The sequence below is a fragment of the Alligator mississippiensis genome, chromosome 11, assembly GCF_030867095.1.
Source record: "Alligator mississippiensis isolate rAllMis1 chromosome 11, rAllMis1, whole genome shotgun sequence".
NCBI classification, from domain to species: domain Eukaryota; kingdom Metazoa; phylum Chordata; order Crocodylia; family Alligatoridae; genus Alligator; species Alligator mississippiensis.
In genome coordinates this window covers 19,009,294-19,028,547 of record NC_081834.1, presented here as the reverse complement: position 1 = coordinate 19,028,547, position 19,254 = coordinate 19,009,294, and the positions used below count along the sequence as shown (strand labels likewise).

Below are 19,254 nucleotides of genomic sequence, written 5' to 3'. Positions count from 1 at the left end.
GCAAGACAACTGTAGATTTGGAGATATTCTGATAGTGTCAGCTTCTGATTGTCTTGTCTAGTAGTGGTCAACCTTTTGACCCTGTGGGCCAGTTGAGTGGTTTGGAGCCAGTCCACAGTCTGAATGGAGCCCTGTGCAGCAGGATCAAGCCCTGGAGCCTGACACCACCCCCTCCTTTCCCCACTGGCTGGGATTGGGCCCTAGTGCTGCCTCCTGCACACTGGAATAGGGGCTCCCTTTGGGTTTGGAAATTTGGTAGCAGGGGAGCAGTCTCTGGGTTGGATCTGTTGAGCCCCCCCGGTCTAGTTTAGTTTTCCTCAAACTGTGAGATGGTTATAGTATCTTTTGATTTTTGTTTATGAATATATATCCTGGCATTCAAAGAATAGTCTACATAAAGAGTAGTATTATGCAGATATGCTATGAATTTCTCTTATACTTGCTTTCTCTTTTAGTCTCCTCTTTCAGGTAACAAGACAGACTTCAAAGATGTTACCATTCCAGTTGCTCTTGTCAGATATATTGACATAATGGATATGCAGGTAAATAACTTATTAGGCTACTGTAACCCTTCGTTTATTTATTTATATACTTCCCAGGCACTGACTGTCCAGTTAGACATGCATGATTATAGTTACTGGCTCCAGTGTTCAGATAGTAATGGTTAGGCAATATCTTGAATTCCTCAAAAGTGAAGTGGGGACTTGAGGTGTGAAACAGGAGTCTTCTACAACCTCTTTCAGGTTAGTCCATGAGGGACTCTTTAGTCAATATGTAAGTAGTAAAAAAGAGATGGGAGAAAAATCTTTAAAATATAAAATATAAGTCAGGTTCTGGGGGCAATGTATTCTTTTAGATTCCCATTCTATTGCCTGCAGTTGCTTGTGAAGCATTGCTTCTGTGACCATAACAATCTAGCAAGATAACGTTTTGTGCAGCATGCTGGGTTACTTGACAAAAGCATGAGGGGCTATGTGGTGGTTGCATATGTAGTGGGTGTAAGGGGTTGTACCTGATTTCTCCTATGCTTTCAGTAAGTGGCAAAAACAATAACTTAGTTACAAGTGCTCCTATTCCATCTGATCCCTGTCTTGTCAACACTTGGTCTGCTCTGCTTATAGGCATGATTTTCTGCAGAGTAACCTGCGTCAGAAGCTTGTAAGCACAAATCAGGAATGATATTAACTATAGCTTATTGAGAGGGAAGGATCCTCTCCTGGTCATGGTATAGTTCAATATAACTTTCTGCCATATGTTAGCCATCTTCTGTTGGAAAATACTGAACATGAAGGAGTAACCAGTGGCAGTTAGTTTCTACCCAGATACACTACCATTTCTGGGAAAATCTTAGAAAAACTTTCCCAGTAGTAGCTCAGTATTCACTCTAGTTGCACAGTGGAGGCAATTTGGTTCTGGTTAGGAGTGAGAAAGACATCTTCCAGACTGTCAGTGCCATTCCTTCTTTACTGATCCATTAAAAGACTTACTCCTGTTGTCTTTTGTCATGCTAGTTAGATATGTAATGATGCCATTTGTGGATACTTTACTCTGGTGAATGTCAGGTGTTTTCTATGTGCTCTATTACCACCAGGTAATAGTCTCCTGGTGGACCTTATCATGATCATAATTATGAAAGAAGCATGCAAGAAAATGATGGATTTTGAGGTTATCAAGGATAGTGCTTATAGTACTTAGCAGATAGTACTTGCTTCCCTATTACCTGCTATGATCTGTCAGATAAAACAGACAAGTGAAAAAACACCCTAGACTGTTCAAATTCAACAATTGACACTTTAAATAGTATCCAGTAACTCTCCTTTGACACAAGATTCTGTATAAAGACAAAACAATGGAATTTAAAAGGTAGTTCTAATAACTAAATTTGTTTTATGTATTTGATAACAAACTGTTGTTCATATCTCAGTAACTTAACAGAACTCATGTGTGGCTTTGTTTTAACTGCATTAAATGTTACTTATGAAACTTTGCATTGCTAGTCGTGTTGTGCTTTGCTGAAATCAATGTGATTTCTTGAATAAAAAATAATAAGTATATTGTTGGTGTATTACTTTCACCACTAAATTCTCTCTTTGCTAGATATGCTGACAGAATGTCTTCCTACAGCCAAATGTACTTGTCATGTTCTTCTCCCACGTGTAGGCTGTTAAAAAATCTGTTAGTTTTTCCTCTGTATCATTTCTGATATGTCTTTCTGTCCCCCCTGCAGAACTCCTTTTCTGTGCCCTAGGTTATAGTTTATGTGACTGTTGGTGCTCTTTTGTGTGTTCATTTAATTTCCAGTTGCTTTCCAGCTACTATCCTTTCCTCTTCAGATTCCTAAATGGGCTTTCCCTTTCCTTCTACATCAAGGTCAAGCTTCTTGTACTGTGACCTTGAATATGAAAACAACTCTCTCTGCTGGCATCTGTGTTCCTCTTGTGTTTTCTTCCTACCTCATTTTTCACTTTTGTCTTTGAATGATCTTCTATGCTGTTTTTACACTTAAATGTCTCTCTCTTTTTTTAAAATTCCCCCCTCAAATCATGCAACTTGCTGATTTGAATAACCACTGCTAAACTACTGTTGGACTCCAAACTTGCACACCTTGTCTGAAATAGCTTCCCTGTTTGTTCCAGGAATACCTTGGATCAGGGAACTAAGGCAGCAGATCTTTAGCTGATATAAATTGTTGTATTTCCATTGAAGTCATTGGAATTAAGACAGTTTTCACCAGCTGAAGATCTTTCCCAAAATGTGTCTTTGTATAGTTCAGTCATTTGAGGGCTAACAGGCATGTGGACTGAGTGCACCACTCAAGGTGTTGGTGTCATAGAAAAATGTACCATACTTCTGTGGACAGGCTAGGGTTCCACTGTGTCAACTCCTAATAAGTATATAGTAATCTTAGGTAGTAGGCAGGCAACATACATGTTCAGTACACTCTGAACTAATTTATAGATCAATGGTGTAACATATATGGTAAAAATTGGATAAGCGGTATGAATCCCTACCTCTTTGTCAATGCTGTTCTTATGTGTAACTGGTTATTATATTTCAGACTCTTGGAAATAGGATTAATGTGACGCTCTATTCACCACCTTTGCCAGAATTTGATTACAGTATGTTTGTCATATTTCTAATTGCTGTTCTCACTGTGGCGCTTGGAGGCTATTGGAGTGGAGTATCAGAACAGTAAGTTTAATTAAACCTTATGATTTATTAAGCAGTGTAAATTATGGATCTAACATGTTTGTGGTTATATCTATGAGAGGAAGGACGACCCACTGATTAGGGTACCCCTGTAGAACTTCAGAGACCTAGATTCAATTGTACACTCTACCACATGCTTCCTGTGTGACTTTGGCTCTAAGTTTAATTGGCTTGAGTAAGTCGCTAAGGTATTTGGGTACCTGATTCCCAATTAAATAAATTAAGAGTTAGGCACAAATACCTTTGGATTTCATTCTTAGTCTCTGCCTTAATTCCCACTCTGTAAAATGTGGATTGTGACATTATTTACCACACAGTGGCATTAAGTAGGTAAATACTGAATATTATGCTGGTGCTCTTATGCATGGCAGTGGATACCATAAAAACTCTCTGAAGATAAAATCACTTCAGGACACATACATATCTACTTTCAGATATCAATCATAGCTTTTCATCTCCCATCCACCTTTTAAGACTCTAATTCATGTAACACATCATGCTAGTGTCTCCAGCGAGCTGCTAAAAGCATTTCTAGCTTAAAAAAAAAGCTGATGAATCCAGTAATAAAAAATCTGGTTAGAAACTGGGACAGATATCCCAAATCAAAAAAAAAAAATTCTAAACTTACACATCAAAAGTGAAACCCAATAAAAAGATACCATGTAAAAAGTCCCTTGATAAGGTAATCCAGGACTTCTGGAAGGAAGCTCAGTTGTTTTGTAATGAATTCTGTGGCACAGTGGCTAGACTGCCCCCAGTGCTTGCACTAGCTTGTTTAAATATAGCTTGAGTTCCTTTACACTGTGCCAGTTCAACCAGTGTGCTTCCGCAGCCTTTGAAGGGTGCCCCTGGGAGAGAGGAAGGAGATAAGGTTGAGGAGATGAGCATGCTCTTTCCTCTTAACTGCTGCTTCTCCTTCTTGGCCGCTCTTCAGGCAAGTAAGTGCTTTAATAAATTAGCTTTCCAAATGGGATGTAGTTCAATTCACAGAAGTTACGGAGGTGTGTTTTGTGTCTAAAAAAAGTTGAGAACCAATTCACTATGCTGTAGATTTGCTGAAACACAAGGATTGGTAGGAGCAGGGGGGGAAATTACCATGAAAAATTGTCCTCTGACTTTCCCTTTGCTTGGATCAACCTGAAAGCCATGCCCTTCTACTTTTCCTTAATGTTTTGGGGCAATGATGGAAACTGAGAGAGTTTATTTTGCAGAAGGCTATGTGCATGTAGCAGATGTTGGTGCCTGTGGCTTCCTTTTCATAATTAAATACATAAATAAATAAATAAATAATTGCCTAGCTAGTGAAGAAGTGTAACACACTGTGGACAAGGAATCTGTAGGAAGTGGTGCCCATGTGGAAATGACAGACTAAGCCTTGAGTTCCTATTGACTTCTGGAGAAAGAGAGATGGCCAGTGCCAGCCTTTTATTACTTATTTATTTATTTATTTTCACTCAAAAAATCTTAGAGTAGAGGTTTATGGTGTACACCTTATCATATGGCTTGTCTTCCTTTGTGCCATACTTACCTAGATCAATAGTACCAGGGGTTTCCCTCTATCTGGTCCCTTTTTAATTTTTAGTATTGGTCAAGGATACCTAGAGCACTCAATTTAAGACGCCATAAAATGTAGAGGTGCACCGATACATCGGTCCATATCATATTGGCACTGATAAAAGGAAAATTTATGTTATTGGCAATTGGCGTTTTTGGCTGGTGCAGCCAGTACTGTCACCAATAAATGCAGCATGCATGTGCGCAGCTGCAGTATGCATGCGGCCAGCCCAACAGCTTGCAGAGTAGCATCCAGCTGGTAAGTCTATTGGGAGGGAAGGGGCTTGGCAGGGGCAGATTGAGGCCCCTGTGGTGGGGGAGGGAGTGGGGCTGGGGCTGGGCAGGGGGGTGTAGGACGGAGCCACGAGAGGCTCATCCACGGGGTGTGGGGTGGGGAGGGTGAATCCAGCCACTACACGCACCTCAGGAAAGCCATGGGGGGCTTATGACCCTGGATCTGTGCACAGGACATGGGTGAGCTGCCAGTGGGGCCAGGGGTGGCGCTGTGCTCTTCTTGGCAGGCAGGCTGGGCTGGGGCTGTACTTGGGGTGGGCGGCAGCAGCGCTGGGAGGGGATGCTATGGGGGGCTATGGTGAATTTTGGGGTGGCTATAGCCCACCCCATAGCTCCCCCAGCCCAGTGCTGCCACTGCCTGCCCATGGCTCCTCCAGGGGTACACATAGAAGTGTTCCCCATGCCCCCTGGTCAAGCCACATGGCTCTATCCTGCATCCCCTATTGCCCTAGCTGGGCAGCACCTGCCCCAGCCCCACTCCACAGGGGCCTTGATCTGCACCCCCCTCAGTCCCTTCCGTCCCCCCGCCTCTTCCCTTCCCCCCTGCAACAGACTTACCGTTCAGATCCTGCTCTCCAACCTGCTAGGCTGCATATCAACAGTTGGATCAGTATTGGCTGATATGGCTCGCTAATAATCAGTCATTGGTATCAGCCCAAAAAATCTTTATCACTGCACCCCTAATAAAATGGCAAACTAGCCATAAAAATGTTCTGTATATGGCACCTTAAATTGTACCTGTAAAAGGTTGGAGCTGGAGGTTGCAGGTCAACTGATTGTTGGCGCTGTCTTTGGACTGTGGCTGGTTCAAACCTGTAGCGCAGTCCCTGGTCAGAGCTGATGGTTGGCTGCCCAAGATTGTAACTATGATCCTGGGCTCCGCTTGCACTGGCAAGTAGCAAGAGCTAAATTGTGATCCCTGATCCCAAAATTATGCCTCCTGCTATGCACCTGTTTCATGGGAGGAGTTGCCATTTTTGGGAACATGCCAGGGCCAGGTGTCAAAAATATCACAGGATGTGATGGCAACTTGTTTGGAAATTCAGTATCTTTGAGAAATGTATTAATTTTTGCACATCTTGAAAATGTTGTACATTTCCTTAGGTTTGTAAACCACTAATCTAAATCAGATATTCATAGTAGCTAGGATTTGCAAACTTTCTTGCTTGCATTGATTTAAGAAAGCTGTGGCCTTTTCAAAATGTCAGCATTGTAGCTGTGCGGACCTCAGGATATCATGGGAGGTAGAATAGTTGGCAAGCAAGCTTTACAAATATTCAGAGTGGTAAGAAGCACAGTTGGCCTGAATGTTTAAAGACCTTTCGGTTTTTTATAAAACAGGTTTAACATTTTCAGTGCGCTTATTTCTTATAAGACATAAACACAGAGCATGTATGTATTATAACCTTGAAGACATGTTACCTTTAATGAGAATCTACTTTATTTCTCTGTTTCCCTTCCCCTTTAATTATGGACCATAGATGCAGAAGAATTCACAATTAACTGACAGAATTTGGCTGACATTAGTGTTTTTGCAGACATTTAATGAAATGACACATGTCTAGCTGAAGTTCTAAATCATTTACCATTCTTGGTGTATAATATAAATGTCTGTCAATAATAATTGTTTTCCTGCTGGCATAAGCAGGTTTCTAAAAGGGAAATAATTAGTATTTCTGTTTGAAGACTATTCTCTTAGAGATGATTTTTTACTTTTATTAATTGGAACCTCATTTTAACCCTTTGACTCTTCCTTTTCCTCTAATACATAAAAAGTATTTCCTTATGATCCAAGGTAAAGCAGCAGCCTCTTCCCATAGGACAATAGTCCTCTGAGAGAATTTTAGAAAGTACAGCAGAAGAATAGCTAGCAAATTCCACGGTCCTGCTTGACCTGCATTTGCAGATGTCTTGATTATTTTTCAGACTAATACTAGCATTTCAGCAAAGTAGTTAAGAAAATGTCTAGCTTTTAAGTCAGAGTGACCACTCAGTGCTTAAAGTTTGTCACGTGCTTAATTACCTTGATGAATTGGAATTCTAGGGCATTTTTACACATGCTCTGGAACTGAGGGGGGTGATTTAATTAGAGTGGCTCCAAGAGTAGTTGGATTTAAAGCACCTGCAGCATCTCATGTATCAGCATCTCTGCACTTCAAAACAGCAGTGGGGATGCTTTAATTAAAGCTCATTGAATGAGCTTTAGTTAAAGTGCCCCTACCACCATTTTGAGGCTCAGGGATGGTGATGCACGAGATGCGGTGGCTGGCTGGCACACACCAACTAGCATGCTCCAGCAGACTCAATTTAATAGTGCATTGGAACAGCCTCCTCACATGTGTACAGGTACCCTTTGTGTCTAATGCACCTTAATACAGTGTAAAAATGGAGCTAGTGGTAAAATCTCATTTTGTAAAAGTCTGCAGTTACAATCTATAACTGAAATAAATGTCTATTTTGACAGTGAGGATTTGAAAGCTGTGGCAAGCCCTGAGGACAGAGAAACAAGAAGAAAGAAGGAAGAAAATGTCACTTTTACCCCACTCACAGTTATCCTGTTTGTGGTCATCTGTTGTGTCATGCTAGTCTTACTTTATTTCTTCTACAAATGGCTAGGTAAGAAGTGATAAGGAACTGTTGCAATTGATTTATTTTCCTCTTTCATGCTGTTGACATCTTTGTTTGTTTTTTAAACAGGAAGATAGTTTGATTTTAGTTTTTCACCCAAAGTTGAACTCATTTTCTTATTTAAGTCACCCTCTCTCATTTATTGCGGGGAATAAAAGTGTGTAGGGGATTTACTTTAAAGTGGGGGAAATGAGGCCTCTTTTGGAAACCTCCTTCACATTTTTTTTCTCTCTAAGGTTGCCAAGGCAGTGATTAGTTAAATAAGGTATATGACTTCATAGTAAAAATGAGCAGTTAAGCATATGATGCCCCTCTTCATTCTGTGGTTGAATCTTAGCTTAAACTCTAAGCCAGGGGTTGGCAACCTTTTGGGAGCAGTGGGATGCTGCTTGTGACTTGCTGCTTGTGCCACCGGTATTCTCCTCCCACGTCCCCACCAGCATAGAGGGGCAAGTTCATAAGTGAAGATAAGAAGCACCTGCTGTAAGGGGGCAAGAGAGAGCAATGGGGCGCTGCTACAGGGATGATACGTGGTATGGTGCAGGGCAGAGAAGGCCAAGTTACATCCCAACAGTTCCCCATGTCCTGGGCTTCATGCCACAAAACACCTGCTCTAAGCAGCTGTACAGTTTGTCCAATAAAAAGATATCACCAAAAAATCTTCTTGCCTTGTATATTTTTCTGGACCTTCATGGCTATGACACTCCAACCATGCTCTAAGCATTAGTTTCTAAATTGCCTTTGGGCTACTTAAGTTATTTTGTCTTACCACAAGTAGACATAATGGACAGAGTAAACACTAATGACATAATTATCTTCATGATAATATAAGGTCAGTGAAAGATATAAGAAAAACAACAAACCTACAACCAGCAAACACTTCTATAAAATGCCATGATGTTAAAAAGGTTTGATGTTGATTATCTTATTTTTATTCCAGAAATTGTTGGTTAAGCGAGTAATTCTCTTCTGTAGTTTGTTTTCCCCTTCTCTCACCTCTTCTGCATAGCATAAAAAGCTTTTGGCAGCTTCTTCTGCTTATAGGTAGCAATGCTTATATCAAAGGTTACCAAAAATGTCCCATCAAAAACACTTATTTGTTGCTTTATTTTTTTGCCACACTTAATTATTTGGTTGAAGTTTCTATGTGGGGTGTCTACCTCTAGCTGAATTTTTGTGGAAAACTAGACTTTGAAAACGTGGAGTAAAAAAAATATATTGCCCATAAGCAATCTTTTATTTTGTTTATGTGAGAGGCAAGGCTTTTTTTCTTTTTTCTTTTTTTTTTGGGGGGGGGAGGAGAGGAGAGTGGTATCTTTATTGGACTAGCTGCATAATTGAAATAAATTCAAACAGGCTGTTAGATGCAGTCCCTTCTTCAGGCCACTTGTTGGCTGTTTAGCTATTTGGTAAAGGAGCTCTAATTTTCTGTTCCAAAGCACACAACGCTGAAACTTGACCAGGCCATAGTCACTCTGTATGAACTTTTTGCCATCCATGTGAAACAGTGGTTCTCAACCTTTTGGCCCTGTAGACTGGATGAGTGGTGCTGGGTTGGTCTGTGAGCCCAATCTGGTACACACCACATTGGGCCCCAGTCCCAGGTGCCATGTTGTGCACTGATCGGGCCCTGGACACAGTGGCCAGATCCAATGCATATGGGCCCATAACATCTGGTCCATGGGGCTTGGAAATTTGGAGACTTGATACTGGAAAATCATCCCTCCCACACCCCACTAACTTTCCTGTGTAGATAATCCCTTTCTCTTTTGACCTCTGTATTGTTTTGTAAATTCCTTCCAGGTATCTGTATTTAAAGCTTTCAAGATTACTATCTATTTGTAGAGGTACACCAGTATATCAGTCCATACTGAATCAGCACCGATAAAAAGAAAATTGACATTATTGGCAATCAGCTTTTTTTGGCTGGTGTAGCTGATAAGGTCACCAATAAATGCTGTGTACATGTGCACAGCCGCAGCATGCATGCAGCCAGGAATGCAGCATGGCAGCTTGAAGAGCAGTGTCTGCTCGGTAAGCCTGTGGGAGGGAAGGGGCATGGGGGGGGGACAGATCAAGGCCCCCATGTTGAGGGAGGGATTGGCGCTGGGGCAGGGACAGGTGCTACCCAGGTGGGGCGGGGTGTGGGACGGAGCCACGGGCAGTGGGAGGGGAGGCAGCTCCCACTGCTGTGCGCACCCCTGGGGAAGGCATGAGAGGTATTGCCCCCCTGGATTTGTGCGCGGGGTGAGGGCGGACTGCCTCCTGTAGGCTCAGTGTCAGGGGCTGCACTGGCCTCTTCCCAATGGGGCAGCTGGGCTCGGGGTGGGGTGGTGGTGGCAGTGCTGGGAGATGGGCTATGGAGTGGGCTACAGCCCCCCCACCCCCCCCAAATTCACTGTAGCTTCCCCATAGCCACCTATCCCAGTGCAACTGCTGCCTGCCCCAAGCACAGCCCTGGCCCAGCCCCTGCCTCCACGAGGAGGCTGTGACAGCCCCTGGCCCCAAACCTGCAGTGGGCAGCCTGCCCTTGCCCTGCACACAAATCTGGAGGGCACATGTCTTCCATGCCTCCCCCAGGGGTGCACAGAGTAGCAGGAGCTGCCAGCGGCTCTGTTTAGTGCCCTTCCCTGCTCCGACTGGGCAGTGCCAGCACCTGCCCCTTCCCCTGCCCCACCCCCTCCCTCACCATGGGGACCTTGATTTGACCCCTCCATGCCCCTTACCCACCACAGACCTTGTTGGGCGGACACTGCTCTCTGCACTGCCGGGCTGCATATTGGCTATTGGATCGGTATCGGCAGATATGGCTAGTTAATAATCGGCCATCCGTATCAGCCAAAAAAATCTTTATCGATGCACCCCTATCCATTTGACCTTCTTAAGTGGCTGGAGTCCATTCTGTAAATAAGTTGAGGTTATGGCATAAATGGCTAAAAGCAGGGCAATTCAAATCTAAAAAGCTGATATTCTCTTACCCATTTATTTTCTGCACGCCCTTGAGCTAATTGCAGTATATACAGAGGGTGCATTTAACTTAGCTTTAAATTTTCTTGCTTTTGTTGGTTTCTATGACAACCTTACTGCCTATCTACAAACACTTAAGCAACTTGACTCAGATGAGTTAAGAGTAAATCTTTGCATGTTAAGGTCATTAGAGAGAGATCTAAATAGTGGGAAGAGGGTTTAGCACTTGAACTTTCCTTTTCTTGATACTGCAAAAAGAGAAAGATACTTTGAGGTGTACATAGATATTTTGTCCTTTTTCTTAAAATAGTTAGATTTGTGTCTACAGTATACTTGGAGCTCTCTATGAAATTATGTAAATATATGTAAATTGTGTTTTCTGAGTACTTTAAGTATACCAAATTCTGTAAGAGCTCAGGTGCTGCTTTGCTGTAGTAGATAAATAATTGGGGATGGTTCTGCTTTGAGCGGGTGGTTGGACTAGATCAGTGTTTCTCAACCTTTTAAGTAGCAAGTACCCCCTAACTTCTGAAAATTTGAATAAGTACCCCAACACTCAATTTTCCAGGGGATTTTATATTTACAGACTAACGTGTGCCATATGTTGGAAGAAGGGCTGTATATAAGGCTATGATAGAGCAGATGTCTGATCTGGTGCGGGTAGGGTTGCCACCTTTTACACCAAGGGTACACAACTCAAGAATGTACCTGGGCTAGAGATGATGTTGGCCAAAGCTAGGAGGGCTGAACCCAGTGCCATGCAAAGTGCAACATAACAAATTATTATTGGGGAATTTAATTTTTTTAATTGCACCAGTTTTTTTGCCATAGTTTTGAGAGGAGGAAGGGGTGAGAGAGAGAGAGAAAAAGAGGGCAAGAGACAGTGTTGGGGTACCTGTGTACCCCCTGCCTGTGTCTCATGTACCAAAGGTTGAGAAACTATGGACTAGATGACGGTCTGACATCCCTTCCAACCCTAATTTTCTGTGATTCTATAAATATTCATCATTGTGTTTTTAATAACATGTATTTTCCTTACAATCTGTGGCCCCAGTTCTATAATAAGATGCATGTAGATGTCTCTTTCCATAACACTGAGTGGAAGGACCCATCTAATAGATCCTGTTGCAGGATCCTATGCCTGTTTTTGTACAGTAGCTAATGTATTGTGGGAAGCAATTAGTCATCAGCAGGTCCTCTGCCCAGTCATCCACATAATCACAGGGGCTGAAATGTCAATAAAGAAATGTGTTTGGGATGGTGTCCAGAGGTTAACAAATATAAGCTTTGGCAGTCCAAAGGATTGCTCCCCTGGTTCCTGGGTACATTGGGTATGTTGATAGTAGCTTTTTGGATAAGTTTCCTTTGAAAGTGAGGAGCCTGCCATGAAAAACTTGAAAATTCAAACTCTTACAGACATTTCAGATGAGTCTGGTGGTTTTTATTGCAAGGCTCTAAATAGAAAACACTTTAAAACAACTTGATCAATGATGCTTCTGTTCACAGCTTGTCACGTGTATTTCCTTGCCCATGATTCTCAGCTGCTAGAGTATCCTTCTGCTACTTTTTATCACTTATTTTTATTTTTTCCATTTTTCATCTAGTGTATGTTATAATATCTGTGTTCTTCTTGGCATCTGCAATGAGCCTGTACAACTGTCTGGCTGCGCTACTCCAAAAGATATCATTTGGACAATGCAGGTATTGTATAGCTTAATTTGTTTTTTGCATATCCCTGTTCTAGCAAATAAGGAGTTAAGTGAAAGTGTGCTTAGTTTGAGAACTTGTCAGTCTTATCAACTTGCATATAGTAAATAGTTTAGATTAAAAAAAATCCCTCTAAGGCACCTTTAATACTGAGAATGCAAAAAAATGTAAATGTAGTAGTTCAGTAACTTTCATTTTAAGAATAATAAAATATCCTCTGGCTAGATAGAAACTGAGCTTATGAAAAACTTAAGTACCAATTACAATATAGAAACATGCTTAGTGAAATATAAAACAATTTTTTTTTAAAGTATTCTGAGCTTTAGAATAACTGAATTCATAACAAAATAGTCAAAACAAAGTTTAGTTTTGGTTTAACAGGATCCTGCACAACCTCACTCTCCTTAGTAGCTCACTCTAATTTCATTGGGACTACTAACACAGACAGGTGGAATCAGGCGGATGTTTGTGTTTTCTAGATATTGGTCATGTTAAATTGCAATGTGCAAAATGTAATTTTTCAAACCCTTTATAATATGGTTATAAACATGTTCATCTTTTTTCTGATATGCTTTTGGCATTATAATGAATAGGGAATTGCTTTTGAGGAAGACTAGATCATTAATCATAATTTTACTCTTTTTAATGTGTTAAAATATTTTTCCATGTAAACTTCAAGGTTTGACAGTTCTTCATTTGCATTATTCTGTCAGTCAGATTTTTGTTTCTCTAAGTTTCTATACTGTAACTCAAGACACCTGATCTACATCTGTTAGAAAGCTAAATCACAAAATAACCAAAGAACTGCTGATTGATGGATCAAGTTCAGGACACCTATTCACATTTATGAAGAACGAGGACTGTGTATTGTGCCTGTAAAATTACTTAAGTCTAAGGTCTGGTGGAATGAGGGCTGAATGAGTTTCATACTGAGGGGAGCCTTTGGAGAAAGCACTTTGCCAGCCTGTGCACCTGATGTCAGTTGTATATTGTATTTGTACTGGATTTTTTTTCATTTTGTAATGTGAGTTTATTTCATACAACATAACTTAACCACTTTACTTTTTAGGATTTCATGTTGCAACAAAAGTATTGAAGTGCGACTTATTTTTCTTGCTGGATTCTGCATAGCGGCAGCTGCTGTTTGGGTAGTATTTCGAAACGAAGATAGGTATGTAGTGTGCTTGATAATTTTGAGAGCTGTAATGACAACGAATCACGCATCATGTAGCAAAAATCCTGAAACATGCTAGTCTTTGGAGTTTTTGTTATTTTTGTTAAATAGTATTAACAAATTAAGCTAGATTTCCCTAAACCTTACCAAATATTTTAAGTTAGTTGTAAGTCAAATGAACCAAAGCTACAAAGCTCATGTTTTTATATGGGTATTTGGCATTACTGAGTAAAGACATTCTTAGTGATATTGAGGATTTTTGAATCCTCCTAGCTTACAATCAAAGTACTTAAGGAATGAAGAAAAACGGATTTCCTTGAGTAATTACTTTTGGATAAGTAAATTAATTCTGCAGTTCCATTCTCTGTATATATTAAAGTATATTCAGGTTTCCCTTGCTTTATGCTGTACGTGTGTTCCTGGAAAACAGCGCTTAACTCAGATTCACATAAAGGGAACCCACTTTAAAATGTAACAAATCGAAATATGTGCCAAGACCTCAATAGTACTGACCCCCAGACCCATTTCTACCACTTTTACAAGACAATTTTGGTAATCGCCAACAGCAGACAGTGCACACAAGCACAGGGCACTATCATAATAGGGATGGCAACCACAGAAACATATCACAGACCATGAGCAAGAAGTACAGATCCACACTGGAGACTATATTTTGGTGCACGTCATTCCCACAATACACTGCACAAAGCAGCTGACTGTGGTCTTCTACCACACCGATCGCATAGGAGTGAATTTACCTTGAATATAACGAATTTTTGATATAAAAAGTGTCATTGCATAAGAGCGGATTTGTATATACAGAGCCCACATAAAGCGAGGGAAACCTGTATATAATCTTTTGAACCAGACGACTTGAAGACCTGCTCAGAACAACAAAATGGCTAATATTAAATAAAGCCAAAGGATCTTGCTGTTCACTTGCATAGCATGAAGTATGGCTGCACAAACCTGTGTAGATTAAATATTTTGGGAGCAAGAATAGGTCTGGAGGCAGTTCATATCTTCCCATCTGGTTTGCTATCCAAGGGTGTCTGTACATGTGCAGGGAAACTGCTCTGATGTGCTGCGACGCACTATAATTACAGCACTCTAATTAACTGGAGCATGCTAATTAGCATGCTCCAACCAGCCTCCACGTCTTGTGTATCAGCATCCCCATGCTTCAAACTGGTGGCAGAGGCACTTTAACTAAACCTTGTTCAACCTAATCTTTATGCTTTTCCTTCACTTTCAGGAAATGATTGAAAATATTCATACTACAGGATGAATTATTTACAGACTACAGCTTCAAGTATAAATATAAAAACAAGGCAAATTCCAACTATCAGTGCCCTTTAATTGAAAAGGAAATGCGGAACTTTTAGAGTTTAATACTGAATATTGGAAAGCTAATTTACCTTTCTGAATTCCATTGATTTTTAGGGTTACTATATTCACTTTTAAACAGGCTATGGAAAGTGCTAAATTACATCCTATGCAGATGTAATTTATGAAGAACAATTTACCCTGACTATGGCAGAAATGTAATATAGTCATGATCTAAGACTTCTGAATTTCTCTTGTCAAAGAATTCATAGTAATCAGCTATAATTCTACATTTGTAACTCCTCTTCATCCTCCAAACCAAAGAGGCTGGAGTCTTCCTAAAATGACTGTTGTTCTGCTTTCATTTTCTTCTGTACTTTTTCAGACCACAGGCTCTCTGCCCCAAAAGTATAGTTGTCTGCTGCTTGTGGATGCAGTATTGGAAATGCTATGTAGTAAGACAGGGGTGGGCAAAATGTGGCCTGTGGGCCAGATTCAGCCCGCGGGGCCCCTAAAAAATATAGAAAATTAATATTTATCTGCCCACAGTTCCTGTCGAAAACAACAGGAACCAAGGGCAGTAGGACCCAGGGGAAGCCCAGCAGGCTCCCTCAACAGCAGGGCCCACCCAGCCCCACCCCCCCCCAGCCAGAAGCCCCAACTGGGGCTTCTGGCCTGGGAGCATGTGGCTGCCCCGTGCCAGAACCTCAGATAAGGGCAGGGGGAGAAGGGCAGGGAGGGACCCCGGGCAGGGAAGGAGCATGGAGTGGGGGGGAAGTGGCCCCACCCCCACCCAGTGCCCTGCACTGCAGCTGCTCGCAGCCCGCCTGGGGTTGCCTGTGCCTGCTCTGGACAGCACTGCGAGGGCTGTCAGCACCAGCCATGGGGTGGGGGAGGGGCCGCTCCTCCCCCCACCCCCGTGCGCTCAGCTTTTCCCTGGGCTCCTTCCCTGCTCCTTCCCAGTGCAGAGTAAAGCAGCCCCTCGCCTGCCTCATGGCCGGTGCTCCCTGCTGCAGCCACTCGCAGGCCGCACGGAGCTGTCCTAAGCAGGCACAGGCAGCCCCAAGTGGGCTGTGAGTGGCTGCAGCATGGGGTGGGTAGGGGCTGCTTTCCCCCCGCGCTCAGCACCACCCTGCTGCCAGCTTGGGCCCTGCGCTGGCTCCAGGCTTGCCTGTCGGGGCTGCACGTGGTAACAGCAGCTGCGGCCCCCCCTGCTGCTTGCCACGCCAGGTACTGTTTGCCACCACCGCCTGTGGGCTGCCCAGTGCATGAGCTCCAGGGCAGGTTACAAACTGGTGCTAAGTGTGGAGAGAATGTCCCAGGACCAATGCCAGCGGGGCCCAGAGCAGGGTGGCAGAAGCGCAGGGTCCCAGCTGGCAGGGACTCTGTGAAGCTGGGCCAGCTCCCCTCTCTCCCTGCTGGTGCAGCCCAGCCCGGCTTCACAGACCCCTGCCAGCCTGCACCCTGCTTTGGGCCCCACCGGTGCTAGCCCTGGGACATTGGTCCCAAGATGGTGGCCAGGGGGGCAGGGCTCCTCTTAAGGGGCGGGGCTACCCATGCAGCCCTTGACAGCCTGCTGAAATTGGGTAAGTGGCTCTCCACCCAAAATAATTGCCCTCCCCTGTAGTAAGAGGTGTGCAAGAAGAGATCGCAGTCATTAGCAGTCAAGAAATGTGTTTCACATGTGTCCCCAAAGTGGAAAATTAGCCTTCAGGGTGCTGAGGGCTTCTGGAAGGGTACCAGGCACCCTCAACTTAAAGTGATTTCAGCCATGTGCCCTTAGATGGCCAGTCCATTTGAAATCTAGTCACACTTTAAAAATCAGCTTTGAAGCTTTTTTAATTAGTGTTCCAGTCCTTGATTTTGTTGTGCTGATTTTGTGGTTTAATGATATTCAATTTTCTCTCTTGTTCCTGTATGAAAGATGCATACAAATAGGAAATCAAAGCAAGGAATGCTTTGCTGGTATGTCTGTGTACCAGCATACAGTAGCAGCAAGAGCTTCAATCCTATGCCTGATTGCTTATTTTGGCCAGGGAGGCTGAGATAAGCTATCCCAGCAAACTGTGCTTTAGCTAGTAGGATCTGCATTGGGCACACTCTGCCACAGCTTTTTGAGGGAGGGATCATGTATCTTCCCATTCCCAACTCACTGTAGCCATATTGGCAAAAAATTATAGTGTAGACTGAGCTTAAGGGTTCAATCATAAAACATTGTGTATATGGGTAAATTACTGCAGCCTTGTAAACTCCCATTGAAGTCAAGGAGGCAAGAGCATCCCACTCGTGTGAAATTATTTATACTTGGAAAACAGTGAAACTGATTCCTACTGACCTTTAATTTTACTCTTGAATATTACTTGTAATAGTAGCAGATGAATCGTTTCTAACTGAAATGATGTTTTGAGGTTAACAGTACTTCTTTTATGAGCATCAGTCACAAGTCAGGATAAAAATAAACTGCCGTGAAAGATACAGTATCTTTCTGTAAGGGTAAGAATAGCGGGTACTCTTTTTTTTCCAGCAGGACCATAAACTTCCAGCATTATAAAAATATGGAAAAACAAAATGTGTAAAGCTTACCTCTTATTTTTAGGTGGGCTTGGATTTTGCAAGATATCTTGGGAGTTGCTTTCTGCCTAAACTTCATTAAAACACTGAAAATGCCTAACTTTAAGGTATAGTAAGTTGTTTACTAAAATAAAACCTATTGATGACCTGCATGTAGAAGTGTTAAGTGACAAGATGTAAATGTGTAATACCTCAAGAAAATAATTCTTGTTGTTTAGAAATATTAAAAACTGACAAGGGGAGAGAGCTTTTTCTATATAAATAGAATAGGAAATAAAAAGATTGTGTTCAGCACTCTCTTGATGACTCCATGCTAAAGGTCATTTTGGAGCATTATTTTTTTAAATGTTGATGTAGTAATGGTAATATAATCTAATTTAGATACTCTTTGAAAGTTTTGGTTTAATATTTCCTTCTTTGTTTGCCAGTCATGTGTGATACTTCTAGGCCTTCTTCTTTTATATGACGTATTTTTTGTCTTCATAACGCCATTCATCACCAAGGTAGGTCTTGAATATTTTGTGGTATGCACACTTGTTAGCAAGTAATGCTGAGCAAAGTAGTCTGTACTTAGCGCATTAATATGTATATGTTTAATCTAGTCATAATTTCTGTCCCAGATATTCTGATTCTCTTCCTCCGAAGAGTGTATCCACTTAGGCATTGTCTATTTAGAGGGTAGTTCCACATCAACTCCTATGTTTGAGCAAGCTTATCTGGTATTCCCTATTGACTCTAGTGAGAACCCATAATAAATGGTGCATAAAAGTTAGTATTAGGATAATGTTTTAATCTCCCTTACCCTAAAATTGATTAAGAATGTAAGTGCTTTGTCTGTGTGCTGACAAAGTTCTTTGGGTAAACGTGATATCTCTTATTAGACCAACTAAATAGTTAGAAAAATTGTTCTTTGCAAGCTTTTGGGCACAAACACCCTTCTATATATGTGTGCACTACCTCCTACCTTGTATTCAAATTCAATGTGTTAATTGCTGTAGTTGGCCATTAGGCTTGCTTTTGATAGTGTCCCCATGAGTGCTTTCAAATCCCTCTTTATGAGTCTAGATTGTGGTGATTTATAGAGCTTTTCCACTTGTATTATGAATGGACATGCCATTTAATATATAGTAAAGAAAATCATGTATATGTCTGTACATTGTAAGAGGATTGCAGTCTGCTAAGGCACAAGCAGCTTCTGTATATATGACATGAATGTTGTGCTATATCCCTTATATCCAATATGAAAAATAAACTTAATTTTCAGAACGGGGCAAGTATAATGGTCGAAGTTGCTGCTGGTCCTTTTGGAAACAGCGAAAAGGTACAAATAGTTATTTTCATAATGTAATTGCATATGAGCAGTATGTACTGACTTTCCAAAGTTAATTAAATTAGTGAATAGTGTGCTTTTAGGCTTTAACTTTCTCACAAAATATACCCAGCTTTTGCTCCTTTCTTTAAAGTATTAAATACCTGTTGACTTGGGTTTGATCCTAGAATGATGGAAACTTGGTGGAAGTCCCTACTGAACGCTCAGCTCCCCATGAGAAAGTAAGGATTGTATTTCAGATATGTTCACTGGACTTTTAAATCACTCCCTCTGAAAAGCTATTCTTTTGGGGAAAACCTGACTGTCAAAATCTCTTCCAAGCCTGGATATCATTGTTGGTCAATAGATTAGAGTCAGGATAACAATGCAAATCTGTTATTCCTCATCTGTGTGGGCAGATGTTTTTGTTATGGTTTGTTTGTTTTTTCCTTGCATAATCATCTGGTTAAACAAATTCCAAATCCATTTGTTTCTGTAAGTCTTAAAATCAAAT

General features: G+C 41.7%; 1 protein-coding gene across 3 annotated transcripts in view; it reads left to right on the top strand.

Annotated features, from left to right (window-relative positions):
• The window catches only part of SPPL2A (signal peptide peptidase like 2A), a 47,165-nt gene that overhangs the window by 7,856 nt on the left and 20,055 nt on the right, over positions 1–19,254 (top strand). For 2 of the 3 annotated variants that reach the window (XM_014606077.3, XM_014606076.3), the window contains exons 4-12: positions 456–542; positions 3,059–3,192; positions 7,523–7,674; positions 12,258–12,354; positions 13,430–13,531; positions 17,457–17,538; positions 17,860–17,934; positions 18,696–18,752; positions 18,929–18,982. In XM_014606077.3, coding sequence (XP_014461563.1) covers positions 456–542; positions 3,059–3,192; positions 7,523–7,674; positions 12,258–12,354; positions 13,430–13,531; positions 17,457–17,538; positions 17,860–17,934; positions 18,696–18,752; positions 18,929–18,982 — 840 coding nt within the window. The remainder of the gene's footprint in view (positions 1–455; positions 543–3,058; positions 3,193–7,522; positions 7,675–12,257; positions 12,355–13,429; positions 13,532–17,456; positions 17,539–17,859; positions 17,935–18,695; positions 18,753–18,928; positions 18,983–19,254) is intronic. The other variant, XM_014606078.3, reaches the window with a different exon arrangement.